The 21,756-nt window shown below is 51.5% G+C and overlaps 1 protein-coding gene across 1 annotated transcript; it reads right to left on the reverse strand.

Moving 5' to 3' along the window:
- Nucleotides 1–1,055: 1,055 nt before the first annotated feature.
- On the reverse strand, nucleotides 1,056–21,659 carry P3H1 (prolyl 3-hydroxylase 1). Its single transcript, XM_003989962.5, has 15 exons — nucleotides 21,131–21,659; nucleotides 18,044–18,196; nucleotides 16,038–16,227; nucleotides 15,709–15,840; nucleotides 14,299–14,438; nucleotides 8,623–8,712; nucleotides 8,273–8,325; nucleotides 7,977–8,098; nucleotides 6,038–6,165; nucleotides 5,817–5,912; nucleotides 5,247–5,397; nucleotides 2,814–2,931; nucleotides 2,356–2,431; nucleotides 1,937–2,077; nucleotides 1,056–1,519 (listed from the first exon to the last, which is right to left on the reverse strand). The coding sequence occupies exons 1-15, from the start codon at nucleotides 21,593–21,595 to the stop codon at nucleotides 1,385–1,387; spliced, it is 2,190 nt and encodes a 729-aa protein (XP_003990011.2). The 5' UTR covers nucleotides 21,596–21,659; the 3' UTR covers nucleotides 1,056–1,384.
- Nucleotides 21,660–21,756: the final 97 nt, after the last annotated feature.

Raw genomic sequence — 21,756 nt, forward strand, 5'->3', positions numbered from 1 at the left:
AACCTGCTCGCTTCCACCACCTTCACCGCCGGCACCCTGATCCACATTACCCTCCCCTCCCCCACTGAGGACTGCCGCAGCCTCTTCATCTGGTCCTTGCCCCAAAGCCCCTCCTCCACATACACCCTTCACCGAGGCCTTGGCAAGGTCAGCAGATGCTGTCACTCCTCCGAGGGCTTCTGTCTCACTGAGTCACGGCCCAAGCGTCCACGGTGACCGATGAGACCCGTCTCATTGGCCGTCCTTCTTGCCTACTCTGTGCTATGTTGGCCTCCTTGCCCTGCCCCTGCCTCCTCTGGGCCTGACTCGCTTTCTTTCCTACCTTGAAAGGTCACACACACATGAGGGAGCACATGCACACACGTTTACACGTTTGTTACCTGTCTCCCCCCACTAAAATAGAAGCTCTGTGAGGCCAGGGACTTGTTTGCTACTGTATTTCCAGCACAGGCACTTCGCTGGCGCTCAGGACATCACTCCTGGTGGAGTAAATACATGAGAACTCAGAGTGCAGGTTCCCAAACTCCATACCCCACAGCATCTCAAGCCCAGGAGGAGAGACGGGCTTGTGGCCAGTGGAGCCGTCTGCTCCTTGTCTCCCGGAGGTGTGCGTTGTCCTGCACACGAAGGCCCTGAGGTACGGGGACTCTGAGGCCAGACGACAGAGCAGGACGCATGTGGCTGACATGGAGGCATCACGCCAGAGCACTGCTGACCAGCTGGTCGCTGCCAGAGAGGGATTAATAATAATCCCTACCATTCATCCAGAGCATTCCAGTGTACGAAGTGCTGTCACAGCCGATACCGAACCCGGGCCACACAACTGCCAGGAGGTGGGCAGAGCGAGCACCGGGGTCCCCATTATACCGATGACAGCTCTGAGGTTAAGTGTCTGGCCCACGGCTGCACAAGAAGTGGCCGAGCCGGGCCCTGAGCCAGGCGTCCCCACACGGCACCGGAGCTGTATCCTGCCCAGAGCGATCTTTATCAAGTGAAAGTTCTACAGCAGGTGGACATATTTCGACCCTCCAAATAAACTACTGAGTAAAAAAAAAAAACCCCACAAATCATTTATTCTTTGGTTGTCTACACAGACACTTAAATACCATAGTGCTGTCATGTGGCTGCCTGTGCAGGCCTCCAGGGGCGGCTCGGGGCCTGCGTCCCGAGCCCACAGCCAGGTCCAGAGGAGAGAGGGCCATCCTGCCATGTCCACTTCGGGGAGCAGTAGCACCGTGCGGATAGCCGTGAGCAGGGTCCCGTTGGCCGGGCAGCAGACGGAACCTTCTCACTGCTCCGCAGCCCCCAGGGGCCGGCCGGTCCAGGGCGCAGGACGTTTACTCCAGGTGGGTCTGGCCACCCACCCACAGTGAGCCGGACGCCGTCAGAGCTCATCCCTGCGCCCAGCCTCACCGCCAGAGAGAAACTCCTCGACGGGCTGGGGGGGCCCCTCCTGGGGGAGGACCATCTCTTCGGGGTTGAAGAGCATCTTCACCAGGTCATCCGCCTGCACCCTGTCCTACGAGGACAGACCCGCCTATTCAGAGAGGCCTCGGGACCAGGCACTCCCCTCTCTCAGGCGCTACTCGCCCGAGAACAAGAAAGTCTTCCTCCCTGGCTTCTGAGCTCCCCTCCTTCCCAACAGCTCCTCCTCTCTGGGCGGACAGCTGGGGTGCTGCCCAGCCAGGGAGTCAAGCACCAGGATCGTCCCCGATCCTGGCATCCCTGACCTACAGCCCCGTTTACAAGTAAGGAAGAAGGGCCGGGGAGGACAAGGAGACGTGGCCACGGCGACACATCGCTGGAGGGAGGGGCCTCTGTGGACTCAAGGCCTGGGACTCTTGTCATGTCTAAGCCACTGGCAATGAGACGGGAAGGTGGGAGCAGAACCCAAGCCCTTCCAGGAACAGACCACAGCGGTACCAAGTGCTCTCACCCGCTCGCTGTGCCGGGCGTCCAACGTGAACCACAGGGCAATGGCACAACGCTGGCCTCTGGTGACAGCCCTCACTCCGTGCGGGTTTTCGGTGCCTGAAGAGAACCCCACAGCCCTTCCGCACTGGGGCTGTACTTCTGCCTGAAGGAGACACAATGTGTGGGGTGGTGGGGTGGTACATGGGATGGAGACTGTAACCTGTCTTCAGAAGGGACACGGGATCATCAGGGTCCGGGATCAAGGGTAGTTCCTCAGCCTGGTTTCCCAAAGACCAGAGCTGGAGAGGTGGCCATTCAGAGGAGTAGGTGACACATCTCAAAGCCCCCCGCCCCCGGCTTGAGGAGGGGAGCCCTGGCCGCTGGGCCCATGGCGCTTTGGGCGTTTCTGTCTCCCAGGGATGGGGACAAGGGCATACTCACTGTCACAGTCTTGGCGTCTAGTTCAGTGAAATAGAACGTTCCTCCATCGAAGTCTCCATTTAGATAAAGAATAGCACTGGGAACAACAGACAGCGTCTTGCCAAGGGCCTCCTCCTCCTCCCCACCCTCCCTTCCCCTCCCTTCCCTGCCCTTCCCCTCCCTCAACAACCCACAGCTCCAGTTCCTTCATCTCCAGGTGCTCTCAACCAGCAGCTGGAGGATGGCTTCATGGAAAGAGAGCCTTCTAGACCCTTCTCTGAAGCCTCAAACATGACCCCAGCCTTCCCACCCCTCTACCCTCACTCCAGAGAATCCGCTGTCCTTCTCATGACACCACACTGGAATGACTCCCTAACTGACCTCCTAGCCAGAGGGCGTGGGGATAGGGATTGCATTCTGGGGACAGCTGGGCCCACAGCTCCGTGTGCGTGTGTGTTGGGGAGGGGGACAGCTGTCACCTGTAGTCCCGGAAGGTGTAGGCGGGGGGCTCCTTGATGCATACGAGGGCCTCGGCGTTCAGGATGCAGTTGTCCACGTGGACTGGGTGGCTGCTGTCCTTCCTCTCAGCCTGTGCCTCTGGGGCCGGGGTAACGCACATTAACGCGGGGACACCTCAGGAGACACTGCAGCTCTCCTGTTGGCATGGGGGGGGTACTTCCCCAAATGTGTCTGGGTCTATGGAAATGGCCAATGAACTAGGGGGGTCTCTGGCTCAGCCACCAGCCCAGAGGCCAGGACAAATCTGCAGGTTTCCCAGGAAGGTTCTTGGTGGGGCAAACAGGTGCAGCAAGTAGGATCAGGAGGCTCTAACCAAAGGGCAGGTTCTGGGCTGAGCTGCACGACCCTACCTTTCTGGCTACAATACAAAACAGGAACCCCCAGGTAAGTAAAAATGAGGAGTCAGGAGGGTGGTAGGATGCAGGCAGGGTACGGTGAGACTCTATATGCAGTGGGAGACAAGGTGAGGACGGCATGGAGGGGGAACAGATAGGAGCAAAGGTAAAGAGTTAGCAGGGTGCCTGGGTGGCTCAGTCGGTTGAGCGTCTGACTTTGGCTCAGGTCATGATCTCACGGTTAGTGGGTTCAAGCCCTGCGTGGGGCTCTGTGTTGACAGCTCAGAGCCTGGAGCTTGCTTCAGATTCTATGTCTCCCTCTCCCTCTCTCTCTCAATCAATCAATCAATCAATCAAAAGGTAAAGAGTTAGTCTCAGTAGGGCTTTGCAGGTGGAGGAGCCATGCAGGAGGAAGGTCGTGAAAGAGAACAGACGGCACGTACTCTAGGACGCCAGGCAAGCACGCACATCACACGGAGCCATCGCCCCCAGCGCAAATGTCTGGCATGCCCTGAGCAGGCTGGTGGCCCTGTCAGGTCACCATAGATTCCTCCTACTTGTCCCCACCTGTGCAGCCAGTCATCAGGCCCTGTCCCTCCACCTCCTACACCCCCCTCGTGTCTTCCCTTCTCTTTACTCCCAACACCACCTGCCAGCTCTAGGCCTTTGTCCTCACCCACCCAGGTCACGGCTGACCGGCTTTCCTCCCTCTGGCTTGATCCATGCCCTCCGAATCTCTCAACACAAAGCAGCAAAACTAACCTTGTAAAAAAGAGGTCTCACTGAGTCCTTCCTGCTTGATGACTCTTCCCAGCTTCCCACTGCCCATGCCCCCAGCTTGGGATGCCGTGACACATATAGTTGTGTATCTGACACATTCCTTTGGGTGTGTCCAGATTTTGATAGAAATCCAAACCTTCCGGGGGAGAGTAAAGCTCTCTAATCCCTACCACCTAGCCACAGTGCATCAGTGCGGAGAGCCTCTGAAAGCTGTGGCACGACAGATCTAGCTGTAGGCCACGTGTGACCCCCGCCCCCCTCCACAGGCACTGGCCATCCCTCACCCCTCCTCAGGACAGCAAAAGGGATAGAAGAGAGGGCGAGTGGGCAAGGAATGACCTTGAATGTGCTCTGACTTGGTTTTTGTTTTGTTTTAAAGATTTTATTTTTAAGTAATCTCTACACCCACTGTGGGGCTTGAACTTACAATCAAGAGCTGCATGCTTGGGCTTCCTGGGAGGCTCAGTCAGTTAAGCATCTGACTTTGGCTTAGGTCATGATCTCATGGTTTGTGAGTTCAAGCCCCGCGTTGGGTGAGCTTGAGTTTTGGGCTCTGCGCTGACAGTGCGGAGTGTATGTGGGATTTTCTCTCCCTCTGGGATTCTCCTCTTTCCCTCTCTCTGCTCCTCCCTCGCTTGTGCACTCTTTCTTTCTCTCAAAAAAAAAAAAAAAGAGTTGTACGCTCTGACTGAGCCAGCTGGGTGCTCCTTAATCTTCCTTGATTTATAAAATTAGATCTCTCACAGATTTGGTATTTAACAGGTGGTGACGGAGACCTTGCAACTTAGCTCATGATTGATCTACACACCTGTACGTCCAACACCACTGCTGAGAACCAATGGCCTACAGGATGAAAACCAAGTCCTGAATGTAGTTCTCCATAATCTGGCTTCTGAAGGCCTCCCCAGTCTTATCTGACTACCCCAACTTCACCCCCACTCCCCAGAAACGGCCACTTTCTTAGCCCCATCACCAGGTTGTCCAATGCCTGCCCTCGTTTGCACATGCTGTTCTCTCTGGCTTAAACAACCTCTCATCACCTGCGCACTCCACAGCTCCTATTCATCCTACACAACTGTCATCACCTCCTCCGGGAAGCCCTCCTGTCCTCCCAGTTGACTGTAACTTCCTGGGCTGCACTGATCGCACTGGGCTGCCACTTTCTGGTTCCCCAACTAGGATGAAAAGGACCTTGTCCTGTTCCTCCCCACATCCTCGGCACCAATGCCAGGGCACAGAGCGTGTGCAGTGAGAGCGGCAGGGATGGAGAAGGCCCACCTTCGATGGCGGTGCGGCACACCAGGTGGGAGTAGGAGAAGTAGAGGGGGGTGTCCAGGCGGAAGTAGGACTCCATGACGCGCCGCACCTTCTCGGTCACGTTGTAGTACAGGTGGGCGCTCTGCAGGGGAACCTTCCCTTCCTGTCCCAGCTGCCAAGGAGACCAGCGGTCGGCTGCCCTGAACGCCCGTCTGTGGGCTGACGGGACCCACCGAGGCAACAGGCCCCCCTCCCTGTCCCTTGCCCAAAGTGCCAACGCTGCACCCACGCACAACAGCCCCCCAGTGTTACACCCGCCCCTCCTCCACCCTTCTCTTTATGAACAGTTTGTGCAGCCCTTCAGAAAGCACTCTCCCGGCTCTGGACACCGGTCAGTCTTGCTGCCTCACTCTGATCACACTGAGTTTACTAGCCAGGACTCAATAGTCCACCTCCCTCAACTTAATTCATCCCGTGACAGGCAGATACCTTCACCTTTCCTGCCTCCACCCCCAACTCTCCCCTCTCCCAAAGCCTGAGTGTCCCCTCTCCCCATCCCCCACACTTTAGAACACTGAGTATTGGTTTTACCTTGAGGGCCTTGAAGACAGTGACTCCATAGAACTTTTCACTGGGGGTGTGTGGGGAGGTCTGACCCCGGTAGCCATCTCCTGAGGTCGCTGCTGCCTACAAGGCCCAAAACACAGGACGTAGACAGGGCAGCTGGGGTGGTTAAGGGTGAGCAGTGAGGGGCACTGGTGCAGGGGAGGCTGGGCCTTGGGGTGAAGGCCCGGTCACCGGGTTTCCCTTACGTTGGTAAGTCTCTGCAGCTCTCGGCACTCATCATCGGAGATGACACCATCCATCACCACCCTCTGGGAACCATTCAAGACTTTGGAGTTCATGGTGAGACTGATGCCTTCGTAGAGCAGGGGGCCACCTGCAAAGCAGTCATGAGACTGGGCTGAGACCTGCAGCAGTTCTGTCCAGACACTCTCCATTGGATGGGGATAGAAATTCCAGGTGTTTCCAGGTCACCAGAGAAACCTCCTACTCGGTCACTTCCAAAGGTGGGGTGGCCAGGAGGACAGAACTTGGAGCTGACAAGACAGAAGAGCCAAGCGCTAGTCCTGGCTCCCAAACAGTTGTTGGTTCTTGGGGCTTTGCCAATAAGGAAACATCACCAACACATTCCTAAGACCATGAGCCCCAGAATCAGAAAGAACATACTTATTAGCTGTGTGACCTTAGCAAGTTACTTAACCTCCCTGAGCTCTAATTTCCTCATCTGGAAAATAGCATCTACCTAAGTCTGATGCTTGTTTGATGTAAGAGAACAACAAGGCAAATTAAAAACCTAGCACAGGGGCGCCTGGGTGGTTCAGTCAGTTAAGCATCTGACTTCAGCTCAGGTCATGATCTCACAGTTTGTGAGTTCAAGCCCTGCGTTGGGCTCTGTGCTGACAGCTCAGGGCCTGGAGCCAGCTTCTGATTCTGCATCTCCCTCTCTCTCTCTCTCTGCCCCTCCACCACTCACACTCTGTCTCTCTCTCTCTCAAACATAAACATAAAATTTTTTTTAAAGGGGAGCGGCTAAATTAGCTGCCCCGTTTCAAAAAACAAAAACAAAAACAAAAAAAACGAGCACAATCCCTGGCACATAGTTAATGCTCAAAACTTTAGTTCCCATCATATCATTGTCACCAGCAGCAGCGGTATTTATTTACAATGGGGACTTCCATCTGCCCAACCCACCCCCCCAGGCAGTTATGAGGATCCAAAGAAACAATAGAGTGAAAACGGAGGAATGCTGGGCCAATTCTTTTCATATGCTAATCTTGTTAAATTAACCACTGTCAACTTAAGCCACAGCGGAGCAAAGGCCAACCTTCTCTTCTATTTCTCGTGGCCTCCCTCCATGCTGGGGACCCACTGGAGACGCAATTCAATTCCATCTATTTACTGAGGCTGCACTGTGTGCCCGGCCCCCGCGAGGGTCTCACACCTGAAGGTGGCACCTCTTCCAACAATTATGCACACGGGCAGACCTCGTGCAAGCACAGAGAAGGCTGCCAAGGAAGCTCAAAAGGAAGACGGAGGGGATCCTCAGGGCTGGGAGTTTAAGAAAGGCTTTGTGGACAGAGATGATGGGCGGGCCCTGGGAGGAGGGACAGGCTGGCAGATGAACAGAAGATATAAGCAGGGGAAGAGCTCAACATGAGGTGAAAGGGGCAGGCAGGGTGGGTAGGGGCAAGGTCCTTGTATTTGGAAGACTGGTCTAGCCACGTGGCGGGGGAGGGGAAGGACAGACCAAGGAGGGACAGGAGTGCTCTGACAGCACCGGGGCCTGCAGCACCGGGAGAGGAGAGGCCTAGGGAGACAGGTGAGGAAAAGCAGTTTCAGTGCAGGTTGGAGGGGGCAGGCACGGGGGCAGAGCCCTCGGATCTGGAGGCTTGGTAATAGGGTACATGATGGAAGCGGTGTGTGTGTGGGGGGGGGGGGACAGGATGAGGTCTGTGCTGTAAACACTGACTGCAGTGAGCTGAACCAGCATTGCAGTGACAACAGGAATCCTATCTCTTAACCAAAGACCAATCGTCAGTGCCCCTTCTGGGTGGAAGTCCTGGTGAGTTAAAAAGGGCACCAGGCGAGGCTAAGCCTGGCACAGGTCCTGGGGCTGGTCAGCTTGCGCAAGGACACCAGCTTGCTGTGTACATGATAGCCGCAGACCCCCAGGCTCTGACCTCTCACCTTCCCGGGTCAGCCTGCTCACATCCAGCGACTCCTTGGTCTTCTCCTCCACCAGGGTCTCAATCTCCTTCATGAGGTTTCCGATCTCCTGGGAGATGCGGACGGCTGTTTCCCTTTCGGACCTGTGAGCACGGCCACCCTGAGCACTGTGTTCTGGGGCCACCCTGGCTCCCACCCCAGCCTCCCAGCCTGGACCAGCCCACCCCCCTGCCAGGAGTTCACATCTGCCTGGGCTCAGGAAGCCTCGAGTGCCTCATCAGGCCGGTCCAGCCATGCAGTTTCTTCAGGGGCCTCACTTTTGTTTCTCTTGCAATCTTTTGGGAATCACCTCTTCTGGAGTCCATGAATCCTAAAAGCAGATCAGGAGAAAGATCAACACTGTAGAGTGACCTGCATCCTCCTCCAAGGTCTCCGTGCGTAGATTAGGGCCTACGGGAGGACCCGCCTCATCGCCTGCCTCCTCTCAGGAGGTAAAGTGAGGTGTGGGAGCCGGAGTCACCCCTGGCTGCCCAGAACTCCCCTTTGTCTTCCTCTGCCTCTCGTCCACAGGTTTCACAGATCCCATGTCTGGCTCAGGCCCCTGATGGTTTTTGCCCAGAGTCACACAGCTAGCCCCCTCACCCCCAGCTCCTGCATCCTGGCTCACCGGGTCAACAAAGGGAATTCCGAAAACATCGTAAGCGAAGAAGAGCAGTTCTTTCTCCAGCAGGCTGCGCTGTCGGTACTCCCGGGCACTCTGAGGAAAAGGAGTGGAAGGAAGGCCCTGGAACTCAGTCCTGTTAGCTCTGCAGCAGGGGTGGGGAGGGGGGAGTCCAACCCCACATGCTGCGCTGTTGCTCCCTGCGTGACCCGAGACTCCTCTCCCACTCCCACTAGTACTAGTGTGTCTGTTCTCCAGCACCTCTGTGCTCCGGGTTCCTCTGGCCTGGCGCAAGCAACGCCTCTGAGGGTGGCATAAGGCCCTCTGCCTCCCCCCATTAATCTCCGAGACAGGAAATCTGATGATTCTCAGGAGATGGGGAAATACTCCTCAAAGAAGGAGAGTTCTTTCTGGACTTCCATAGGGGTTCAATGCTGAGGCAGGAGACCTCGGTGCTCCGTGACCCATGTGTTATCACTTAACCTTTACAGCCACCTTTGAAGTTGACAGTATTCATTTTAGAGACAAAGACGCTGAGGAGCAGAGGGGATATGTGACTTGTTTAAGGTGACACTATAGGAAATGGAGCAGGGACCGACATTCAGACCCAGGTCTTCCCAATCCTGAAGCCCATGTGATTTTGGTTAGGCCCCTGCCTCCTCTCAGACTCTGAGCAGACCGGATCCCTCCCGGAGTCCCACGGCTGCAGCTACAACAGAAGGGTCTGGCCTTCCGGCCCTCCCCACACATGCTCACAGAGAGGGCTTACCCAGGGCAGAGAAACTAAGTACCTTCCAGGGTCACATCTCTCCCTAGGTGCCCTGCTAGCCTCAAGCAGCAGAAGGAGGAAAAAAAAAAAAAAAGAAAAAGAAGACACCATCAATTGAAAGAAAAGATGAGGGCAGTAAGGAAAGTGTTAACAAGACATCAATGAGTTCTACATCATCTATCATATTTACCCAACGGGGAGATGGAAATTTTCTCCTAAGGAGTTTAAGTGGTTCACCAAGTTCTAGACACCCAGCTAGGTGTGTTCTCCCATTTAACCCTCTCCCACAGCTCTATGAGGCTCCTAGGAAGAAAATCCCACTCCTGTGTCTATTCACTCGGCAATGATTTGTGGAATATCAGCTATGAGACAGGAACTGTGCCAGCCCTGGGGTAACGCAGGGCCAGAACTGGGTCACCACCACCAGCCACAGGCCACTGTGCGAGTCAGCCCATCTCCTGGAGCCAGAATGTTCTCATCTGTAATGTGGGAGAATAGCGCCCCCTACCAGGGCTGCTGCGGTGATTAAATGAGATGATGGGTGTGAACCACACAGCACAGTGCGTGGCCTGGGACAGGGCTCAGCAAATGCTAGTTACCTTCTTTCCAGAAAGGAAAAGTTCTAGTTAAAAGTGGTTTATTTTCTCCCTCTGCTCCAAACTCACTAATACGACTATAAGTGGAGGGAAAAGGGTCTTAACAAGACAAAGGCACCTGAAGCAGCACCCTCTCAAATGAGACGGTCCCCACCTAGTGGCCAAAGAGGACAACTACAAGGTCGGGTCTCCACAGGAGAGGGGATCGCAAGAGAAGGGTTATTTCTTTTTTTTTTTTTTTTTAATTTTTTTTAACGTTTTATTTATTTTTGAGACAGGGAGAGACAGAGAATGAACAGGGGAGGGTCAGAGAGAGGGAGATACAGAATCTGAAACAGGCTCCAGGCTCTGAGCTGTCAGCACAGAGCCCAACGCAGGGCTCGAACTCACGGACCGCGAGATCATGACCTGAGCGGAAGTCGGCCGCTTAACCAACTGAGCCACCCAGGCGCCCCGAGAAGGGTATTTCTATTGGAGACTCGGGATTCCAGAGCCAGGAAGGAAGAACCTTGCTTTTTTTCCTTCAGGGCAAGCTGGTGGCCCTACCTCACCATATGAGAATCAAATGAAACAAAAGCTGTGGAAGAATTTTTCAGACTAAATGCCACACACATCGGAAGAGTGGTTATTTTCAACAGTAAGCTCCGCAACAGCCACAATGGGAAGTTGGCTACTGCCTCATTCTCTGCCTCCTTCTCCTGGTGAACAGGGGAGAATTTAGCTACCTGGGGCTGGAGGACAGACAGGGCAGACCTGTGGGGAAAGCGCCCTGCTCCACCTGTATGTACCTGAGTTAGGTAGGCAGCACCACTCATGTGTCTCCAAAGCTGGAAGTTTGGTTCTAATTAGATGGGAAGATGGAGCAGTGAACCATTCTGCCATCGCCACCTCCTATTCCACCTAGACAGTTCCTTCCTCCAGCCACTGCCTCCCTCCGCCCAGCAGCCCCCCTCTGCCTTGCCACCGTAGCCCTGTACTGGTCTCCTGCTTCTAGCTCCTTCCTGTTCTGAGCCTTGCACCGTGTCAGCTGGTCGGGCTACTGTTTAAATCCCTTCGCGCACCCACTACTGTCTGCCTTATGGAATAGAGGCCAAGGTCCTGGGAAGGCACTCAAGACCCTTCAAAATCTGACCCTCCCAGGCCTCGTTGTCTGTAACTCCCCAGTATCATCTTCCATTTATGTGGGACAATCGTCCAGGTTGTTTGCACATGCTGTTCTTCATCTAAAAGGCCCTTCCTTTCCTCATTCACCTGCTGAAGGCTTTTAAAACCAAATGTCAATGGCACTTCCTCTTGTGAAGTCTTCTGTGACTTGTCAGTCGATTATTTCCTTTTTTTTTCAATTTGAGAGAGTGAGAGAGGGCACATCGTCAGGGGAGAAGGGGAGAGGGAGAGAGAGAGAGAGGGAAAATTTGAAGCAGGGTCCACACTCTGCATGAAGCCCAATGCAGGTCTCGATGCCATGACCCTGGGATCGTGACTTGAGCCAAAATCAACAATCAGATCCTCAACGGGCTGAGCCACCCAGGCGGCCCAGTCGATTATTTCTCTTCCATGATTCCACTACAGCTTGCATACGTATCCACTATTAGATTTACTATGGTAGTCTGTAAATTTTGGATTAAATGCCTTTCTGTATCATCAGTGCCCTAAGGTTGTGCTTTAGATGGCATTCAAGGGCACTTGGGTGGCTCAGTCGGTTAAGTGTCTGACTTCAGCTCAGGTCATGATCTCACGGCTTGTGGGTTCGAGCCCCGTGTCAGGCTTTGTGCTGACAGCTCAGAGCCTGGACCCTGCTTCAGATTCTGTGTCTCCCTCTCTCTCTACCCCTCCCCTGCTCGTGCTGTCTCTCTCTCTCAAAAATAAACATTAAAAAAATTTAGATGGCATTCAAAAAGACATGAAAGTAATACATTATAGTGATTCTAGCTCAGGTTATGATCTCACGGTTCATGGGACTGAGCCCCATGTTGGGCTCTGTGCTGACAGTGTGGAGACTGCTTGGGATTCTCTCTCCCTGCCTTTCCTCTCTCTCTCTGTCTCAAAATAAATAAATATTAAAAAAAATTTTTTTTAATGTGTATTTATTTTGAGAGAGAGATACAGTGTGAGCAGGGGAGGGGCAGAGAGAGAGGGAAGCACAGAATCCGAAGCAGTCTCCAGCTGTCAGCACAGAGCCCGACTTGGGGCTCAAACCCACTAACTGTGAGAGCATGACCTGAGCCAAAGTCGGACACTCAACCAACTGAGCTACCCAGGCGCCCCATCAAAATAAATAAATATTAAAAAAATCCCACATGTGTAGCTATAAGAAATCCACAAAGTGCCAACAGCCATAAATACAAACATTTTGGTCTCTCTCCCTACCCAGGACCTGTAGGCCCATTCCTTGGGGGTAATTTGACGAACAATTTCTCATCAATCTGTCTAAAAAGTATACAGTTGAAAAAATACCTATGTGTTTTAAAAAACACAAATAGGATAGAATATAACTACAGATCTCTTTTGTTTTCCTTACCTAAAACAGTCTCATGGAGACAATTTCACAGTGGTGCACAGTAATCTGCTCATGCAATAAAACAGGTGTCTTGTATACCATTGAACAGATGTACTGCCATTTACGTAGACAGTTCCCAAACTGACGGCATTTAGCGTGGTTCGGTTGGTTGCTTTCGGTGGCAAGGTTCTGATGCATATCTGTGCCCGTTTACCTCTGCATACCGGGGCAACTCTGCTGCGGGCCAAATCTCTGGCGGTAGAATCGCCAGTTAAACGAACAGTCCCACCGACAGTCCCGCCAGCGGCGCGGGAGTGTGCTTGCTTTTGCACCCCCTACATTTGTCCCAGAAATTTGGTGCATAAGCAAATGGGTTGCCTCTAGAGTAACAGTAGCTTTTGGCATCTGTTTGAAAAACTGGTCCAAAGTTACTTTTACACAGTATGTAGACAGGGTTTGAGAGGAGCCAGCAGGACACAGGCGACAGGCTCGCCGTCCTAAGTCTCACTCATTCTCCTGTTCTGAAACCAGGGATCGCTCCTGCAGTGATAGGCCACCCCCTGTTTCAAGAGATGGCTGAGGTAAGAGGTGAGGAAACCGGCCACTGGCTGCTTGTGTCATATACCATCAGTAAGGCCCTCGTGATGCTACCTGTCCACAAAACACTTGGGAGATATTTGTGCCTGTTGGCTTACAAAGTGCATTTATACTCAGTATGTTATTTGACCCTCATGCCCATCTTGTGTTAAAGAAAGAGTAAGAACCACAATCCCATTCTATGGAAGGAAAACCCGAGACTCAGAGGGGCCATGCCATGTGCCTGAGATCCCACACGACATGCAGAAGTTTATACAGCTAGTAACTAGAGGAGCAGGTGCTTGAGCCCAGACTAGTGACTTCAAATCCAACTCACCGTTCTGGGCTCAAGAAGAGGGTCCAGGGCGTGTACAAGGCGTATGTGAAAATATCAAGGATCATAGTACCACATTTCACTAAGTTTAAAAACAGAACTTTAGGGGCGCCTGGGTGGCTCAGTCGGTTAAGCAGCCGACTTTGGCTCAGGTCATGATCTCACGGTCCGTGAGTTCGAGCCCCGCATCGGGCTCTGTGCTGACAGCTCAGAGCCTGGAGCCTGTTTCAGATTCTGTGTCTCCCTCTCTCTCTGCCCCTCCCCTGTTCATGCTCTGTCTCTCTCTGTCTCAAAAATAAATAAATGTTTAAAAAAAAAAACAGAGAACTTTCTATGTTTCTAAGTGCAAAAATAATACCATTCGCTGAAGGGAATTTAGAAAATATAAATGGGCAAGATACAAACATCACCCAAATTCCACCACCTAGAAATAATCCACCACCTAGAAATGACCACTGAGCATGTCAGAGAGTTTCACTTTGGTCACTGGGTCTGCTTGGGAGGGAGTCGGGCATAATGCTGAGAGAGGGAGAGCTCAGCTCACACAATGGCAGAAAGAAGGGACAGGGAGGAAACGGAGGCAAGAAAATAGGTGAGTGAAAAAAGAGTTTAGCTTGAAGTAAAAAAACGATAGATGTTGGCCAAACAGTATCAAGTCTCAAAGCAGAGGTGCCAAGAAAGGGGCAAAGGGGTGCCCGCATTGCAATTCTGTTTTTCTTTTACGACTCAGACAACAGACTTCGGGGCCCCGATCGCACCGAGAGAGGCTGTTCCCTTGTTCCTGAGTGACAAGTGCATTAGTGCCCTCACACCTCCCTGTCCAAGCAGTGCCAGACCGCACCCCCCCCCCCCCTTCTGCCCTCTGGTCTGGGTTCAGCTCGCAGCTGCCAGAACTAAGGCAATCTCTCACCTCACGGGGGCCAATGGATCTGGCTGGTTCTTCTCCAAGCATGGCTGTGTAGTAGGCCAGATTCTGGTTCATCACCTCATCGTTGGGGAAGAAGAGGAGGTAGGTCTTGGCACATTCAATAGCCTGTGTATAATTCCCAACTGCAGAGCAAAAAAAGAGACGGCTGGGAAGAAAGGGCCTAATCCTGGGTACCAGGAACCACTGAGGCCGAGTCTCAGTGCAGCTCGAGGCGGTGATGACACACAAGATGGCCCTGCTACCTAACACAGCTGCTTGATCTGAGGGGGAAATTCTAGAATAAGAACAGAAGTTACATAAATACAGAATATAGAATTGATTTAAGATGCTCAACATCCTCAGGCCTGCCTAATGTTTAAAAAAAATTTTTTTTAATGTTTTATTTATTTTTGAGAGAGAGAGAGAGCATGAATGAGGGTGGGGGGCAGAAAGAGAGGGAGACACAGAATTTGAAGCAGGCTCCAGGCCCTGAGCTTCAGCACAGAGCCTGACACGGGGCTTGAACTCATGAGCTGTGAGATCATGACCTGAGCCGCCCCTCAGGCCTGCCTAATGTTGAATGCCCACATCTTTAACATTTCATAAGTAATTTAAACACTACCCTCACATGAGACCAATTTCACGAACATTCCCATCTTCCTACCTTCTTTTCCCTACAGATTTTCAGAAGATGGGGACAGACCAATAGCAGAGTGCCTCTCTGACAGGACAGTTCTCATGCACATGTGTTGGTCTCCCCAACTCAACTAATAAACATTTTATACTTGGGCCGCCTGGCTGGCTCAGTCAGAAGAGCATGCGACTCTTGATCTCAGGGTCGTGCGTTCAAGCCCGTAGAGATTTCTTAAAATAAATAAAATTAAAAAACAAAACAAAACAAAACACTAGATGCCTATCTTCTAAAAAAAAAAAGAAAAATAAATAAACACTTTACACTCTTGAGTGTGTGGCGATGCTTAGCACACAGAAGGAACTCAGGAAGGATCTGTTCATTGCTGCTTGTTTGGATACTGGCAGTCCCCTGCCCGGAGCATCAGCACTCTCCTAGGGAGAAGGGCCGGAAAATGTCCTGTGAACTGGTTTAAATGGCAGTAATGGTAGTATATACCCTTGCCTTTGCTCTACCTTAATTCAGATGGGAAATCAGGTTATAAATGTTACAGAAGGGAGGAGAGAGGTCCTAGGTCCTCTCCCAGCTTTGCTGGTTGCTGGCCTCGGCTCCTGGGGCCAGTGCCTTGTCACAAAGCACCCAGGGGTCACCTGGCTGGGTGCCTCCCAGAGTCACAGTGAGAAGCCAAACACGTTGAAGCAGCACAGGGGCCATCGTCCCTGCCTACCTTGCTTTGGGCATTCTACTGAAAAGCAGCAGAGAAGGAAGAAAGTCGGTCTTACTGTTATAGTAGGCAAACTGCAGATAATTATAATGTGATGGGAGGAAGTCTTCAAAGGGCTTCTCTCGGCTTGGGTGGGAAGCCAGCTCCGTGACGCAGTTCTGCTTACAGCTGAGGACCTGGATGTAATGATCTGAAAGGAATCAGAGGGGTAGTAACCATCAGGTCGACCTTCAGGATTCAAATTCTGGTGAAGATGAACACGTTCAAGCGAAGGGAACTTTCAGGCCCATCCTCAGACGGCGGGGATTGAGGCGGAAGACGCCGTGTGCGCATCGTCAACCCGTGGCCCCCCGGGCGGCAGGCGAGGGCAGGCCCGCGGCCGCGCACCTGCGATGGCCTGGAAGAGGTCCGCGTTGTACTCCAGGTAGTTGTAGCCGTCATAGTCGTAAGGCCCCTCGCAGAGCGCGCGGCACTCCGCGTCCGCCACCGAGTACTCTCGCAGCGCCGCCTCCAGGTGAGCCACGGCTTCGTGCGGCTGCTCCTCCGAGTAGAGCCGCACTCCCAGCCGGAACTCGTGCTACTGGGAGGAAGGGGGGACTCAACTGCGGGCCGCCGCACCCAGCCCCCGGCCCTCGTGCCCCCACCCCCACCCTTGGCCACCTGCACCTGCGTCCTCATGGCCTGCCTCGGGTTAGGGACGCAAAACGGTGGCTGCTACCCAGTGGAGGCCTTTCGTAAACGGCCTTCACAGGTTTCTCTGGACACTCCAAAGCATTTAACTCAATCTCGATAAAAGATACACGGGAGTTCGTTGCAATTTTCTTGTACTTTTCTATAGGGATAATAGTGTTCAAAATAAAGATTTAATGAAAAAGGGCTCTTAGATGCTAGAATGAGGTCGGTGCCGATGGTAGCAACCTTTCCAGCATAAGGGGTGATGTGGGCTGCAGATGACTGTAGAATGGGTTTTGCTATCTGTGACACATAGCTCCCATTCTCGTGTACAGCAATTTTCATTTGCCACAGAGTCACTAAGACACACACACACAAACTGTGTGTAGTTGTATAACGTATTTGATGTACACAATTTACTTTTAAAGTCATTTCGGTATTGTTTGTTTCTAATATCTCTATTTCTAAACTATTAAAACTTAAGAGAACATAAGCTCTTTACAAAATGCTATTAGCATCACAGATAATATCTCTTGTGGGACATGGATTTCTGCTAAACAAATAGAATAAGATTATCAAGGAACACTGAACCACTTATTGTAGTGAAAGCAAAAACCTACACAGTAGATTAATATAATTATGCAAAAAATGGACTGTCATGCAACCATTAAAAATTGTATTTTCAAAGAAAATCTGAAGTCATGAGAGAAGCCTCATGATATAGTGTTAGTTCAAAAAGGATTTTGAAAAATACAACATGATACCAAATTGGGTTTAAAAATTAAGATATAGTGGAGGCGCCTGGGGGCCGAGTTGGTTAAGCATCCAACTCTTGGTTTTGGCTCAGGTCCTGATCTCATGGGTTGTGGGATCAAGTCCTGGATCTGGCTCTGTACTGACAGTGTGAAGCCTGCTTGGGATTCTCTCTCTCCCTGTCTTTCTGTCCTTCTCTGACTTGTGCTCTCTTTCTCTTTCAAAAATAAATAAATAAACATTTTAAAAAATTAAGATATAGAAGACTTTAAAAATAGGCTAAAATATGAACTACTGGTTTTCTTTTTTTTTTAAATTTTTTTAATGTTTATTTATTTTTGGGACAGAGAGAGAGAGAGAGAGAGAGAGAGAGAGAGAGAAAGACAGAGTGTGAGCAAGGACGAGCAGAGAGAAATGGAGACACAGAATCCAAAGCAGGCTCCAGGCTCCAAGCTGTCAGCACAGAGTCAGACACGGGTATCAAACCCATGAGCTGTGAGATCATGACCTGAGCCAAAGTCGGACGCTTAGTCGACTGAGCCACCCAGGTGCCCTGAGCTACTGGTTTTATTAAGATGGCAGTATTATAGATGATTACTTTCTCCTTTGTACTTACCTGCATTTTTCTAGTGTTGTACAATGAACATTTACTACTTCTGTAATCAGAAAACAAGCCTAGTAAAAGTCACTTTAATAAAAAAAGAGAGAGGGGGGTGCCTCGGTGGCTCTCCGTCAGGTAAGCATCCGACTTCGGCTCAGGTCATGATCTCACGGTTCATGGGTTCGAGCCCCGCGTTGGGCTCTGTGCTGACAGCTTGGAGCCTGGAGCCTGCTTCGGATTCTGTGTCTCCCCCTCTCTCTCTCTGCCCCTCCCCCGTTCATGCTCTGTCTCTCAAAAGTAAACAAACATTAAAAAAAATTAAAAATAATAAAAATAGAGAGAGAGAAAGGGACAAAGTTTTTTTCACCATATGGGGTTTGGCCTCAAGATCCTTGAAGTCAGCCTCCTTCACCCCAGACATGGTTTGGTAATAGTCCAGATTCTGCCGCATCTCCATGTGTTCAGGATTGCCCACGAAGAAGGTATGTGCAGCTGCTACTGCTTTCTCCAGCTTGTTTATCTAAGAATAAAGCACAAGAACATAATCCTCACATCCAAGCCCTGAAGGTTTGTGTCCAAATGCACAGTCCACGGTAAACAGGAAATCCCAGCCTTCCTGAGCCATCCACTCAAACAGTATGCTCTAGACCTTGCCAGCCGCAGAAAACACACCTATTACAGGAACTACATACCAGAAATTAGGAGCACAGAGCCCTGGGCAGAATTAGCCTTTCTCAAATCAGGCGTAGCAGTTCCCCAAATCATTGGAGGTGAAACCTTCAATAGTGTAAACATTCCATTTTTATTTATTTTTTAATTTTTTAAATTTCTATATATTGTTTAATGTTTACTTATTTTTGAGAGATAGAGACAGAGGACAAGCAGGGGAGAGGCAGAGAGAGAGGGAGACACAGAATCTAAAGCAGGCTCCAGGCTCTGAGCTGTCAGCACAGAGCCCAACACGGGGCCTGAACCCATGAACTGCGAGATCATGACCTGGGCTGAAGTCAGACACTTAACTGACTGAGCCACCCAGGCACCGCTAAACATTCTATTTTTAAACAAAGGTCATATTGTGGGGGGAATGCTATGGAAGATTGACTGCCCAAATAATATATTTGCAAGATTCAGATGTGGCAACTGAGCTGAAAAATGTGTAATGCTTCAAGAATTTAGTAGTAGAGGAGAAAGAACAGTTAACAACGACGCCGTGTCTAAGGATTTCCCTAGAAGATACTTTTCTTTCTTTTGCATGAAATAGAATCAAGTGTTTTTGACACATTCAAGGAAAAGATGAGTGACTGAAAAATCCTAAGGTCTTATGCAAAATCCAGACACGGCATCTTCTGACTCAAAGCCTGGGGCTCATGAGGTTAAAACAAGTGGTTATGTTGAAACCTGAGGAGAAAAAATTGTGCTACATGCCACAATAATGCCCATAGCAATGGACTCAAGCATATCCGTGTTACACAGTTTCCTATGTAGAAGCTAAAATAAATCACTGATGATCTAATGATTAACATGGGCTTAAGTGTCAGACAGATCTGTGACAAAGCTAGGTTTAATTAGTCACTTGCTGGGGCTTTAGATAAGTCACTTCAAGTTTACTCTCTAAATTCAGTTCCCTAATCTGTCATCTGCAGATAGCACTCACTAACTCACAGGGTTGTTGGGAATGTTACACAAGGTGATATACATGCAGCTTCTAATACATGGAGCTGGGCACATACAAAGCGCTCAATAAATGTTAGCTGGTATAATCAATATCCTAAAAACTTTTTCCTTTTCCTCTTAACCATCAGAACTAGTAAAGGCCCATTAGATAAGGAGTTGGCCCTGGCTCTGACCCTAAAATAGCTAGGTAACCTAGGGTCAATGATCGCCATCTCTGTACCTGTTTTGTTAATTGTACAGTTAGAAATTCTCCCACGCCTGTCCCCTTTATGGATTTATTCTCCCACTGTTATCTTTCTACATTGCTCGTGCATTTTCTCGTTCTCTCTTATCTTCTCTCTCCACCCCCAGTCCTACTTTACTAAGCACCAAGGCACCTAATTTCCTTCTCTCGTGTGGACAACCCACACTCATCTCCTAATGGTTAGCCCCGCCACCTCTTTCTCCTTCTCCCAAGGCTGATTCCACCTTCCAGAAATAGCATTCTAAAACCTGACACTGGCTCCTGAAGCCTGCAGAATTCTCTTCTGAGTCTGGCCTCACTTTACCTGGAATGGCCATTCTTCCTCTCCTCTAGCGAGATTTAGGACTGACTTCAATTGTCAACTCTTCTTTCAGTCTCCCTGGTTTCTCTGAGACAAAGCTAGGTTCTCCCTCCTTTGTGCTCCCACAGCCCTATGTACATACCTTTTTTAGCCTCTTCTATAGTGATTCTTAATAGGGAAGCGATAGGAAACAAAACAATGTAAAGTTAAGCATTTTAATGACCTGTACAAGAACTGGAATGTAGTAGGTATTCAGGAAACATTTGTCAAAGAATTTTAGAAAGTGCTGTTAAGTGACACGACCAAAGACATGACCCACTTATTTTGGTTTCAAATACAGTACTTGCCCAAGTAACAAGGAGGAAGGGAACAGAATTGTGTAAGCAAAATGCTTGTGGAGAGGTGGAAGTCTGGTCTCCACAGTTCTCTTAAGTCTCTCTTTAGGTGGAATTGAAGGTCTGTGAAACTATGGATATAATAAATATGCAGCACAGCTCCTCCTTCTTTGTTTCCCCCCAATAAAATGGGTCTAAGAATAGCACCTACCTTACAGGATATTGACAAGATCTGGGCAAATAAATCAATAAACACAAAGTTCTTAAAATAGCGTCTGGAACAATGTGCTGGCTATCATCACCACCACCACCACCACGCAAGCCAGGGACGCTCCAAATCCATGGATACACTTGGTCTTAAGCCACTCTGGAATTCCTAAAAATACTCATTTTCTTTGAAAACCTGACAATAGCCAGAGGGTCCCCCCACAGCCTTAGTGGCTAGACAGCCCCTACTGGCGACGTGGCAAACTCACGTCCTGAAAGAGAGCTGCAGTAATCGTGTGGCAGGAAAAGCATCACTGAACAACGAACCGGAAGGAAGATATTGTAGAAAGGTCCTAGCTTCTCACTCGGACACTTACAATGAAATCCGGCTGAGAGACCCAAGCTGCCGCTTTAGTTCCCTCTAGGAGGCCTCCCGGGGAATACAAGGCCAAGGTTTGCTTGGTCGTGCCTTAACCCCACGCTGGACCTTTGGGGTTACCATCTGCCTATGCGAACCTGGCGTAGCAGGTCTTCCGGCAGGGTCCCTCTTCTCCCTGGGTCCGAGGAGAGCTCCCCGGCCAGGAGGCCACCTTCCCTCTCCGCGGATACTTCCCCGGCCCCCCAGGTTCGCCCGGGTCATCTGCAACCACGCCCAGGAGGATCCCTGCCGCCCAGGGCCGGACAGGTCTGCACCTTGAAGTAGGCGACCTGCAGGTAGTTGTAAGGGCTCCGCTTGCGGAACTCCAACTCCAGCTCCTCGCTGAGCGAGTGGGCGGCCGGCGGCCCGAGGCAGCGGCGCAGGCAGGCGGCACGACGCAGCAGGCCCCCAAAGAAGCGCAGGTCGTGCAGGGCGGCGGCGCCCGAGGCCTGCGCCAGGCTCGGGGACGAGTCGGGGTCCAGCTCCCACGGGAGGTCGGCGGCACACCGGGTGCGGCAGCGCAGGCGAAGGGCGCGCAGGGCGGCCCTCGAGCGAAGCGCCCGCTCCATGCTCAGGACCACCCCAGCCCAGTCCCCGCGCGCGTAGGCCGCGGTCCCCTCCGCGAAGAGCAGATCAGGCGCAGGCATGTCCCATCCCGTCTCGGACTCGACCTCGGCCCGGGAGGCAGCGGCGGCAATCGCCAGCAGTGTGGTCAGCAGCCTCAGAGCGCGTGCAGCCATTGCCGCCTCAGACCTAACGGGACAGCCTGCCACCCGCCACGGAGGCCGGAGTCCCACCCCCGAGGAGCCCCGCCCACCACGTCCCTCCCCTCCCCTCCCCACCCCTTCCCTGAGTGGAGCCCCGCCTCCCAAGCCCGGTGGCGCATGCCCACGAACGTTGC

The sequence above is a fragment of the Felis catus genome, chromosome C1 (assembly GCF_018350175.1).
Source record: "Felis catus isolate Fca126 chromosome C1, F.catus_Fca126_mat1.0, whole genome shotgun sequence".
NCBI classification, from domain to species: Eukaryota; Metazoa; Chordata; class Mammalia; order Carnivora; family Felidae; genus Felis; species Felis catus.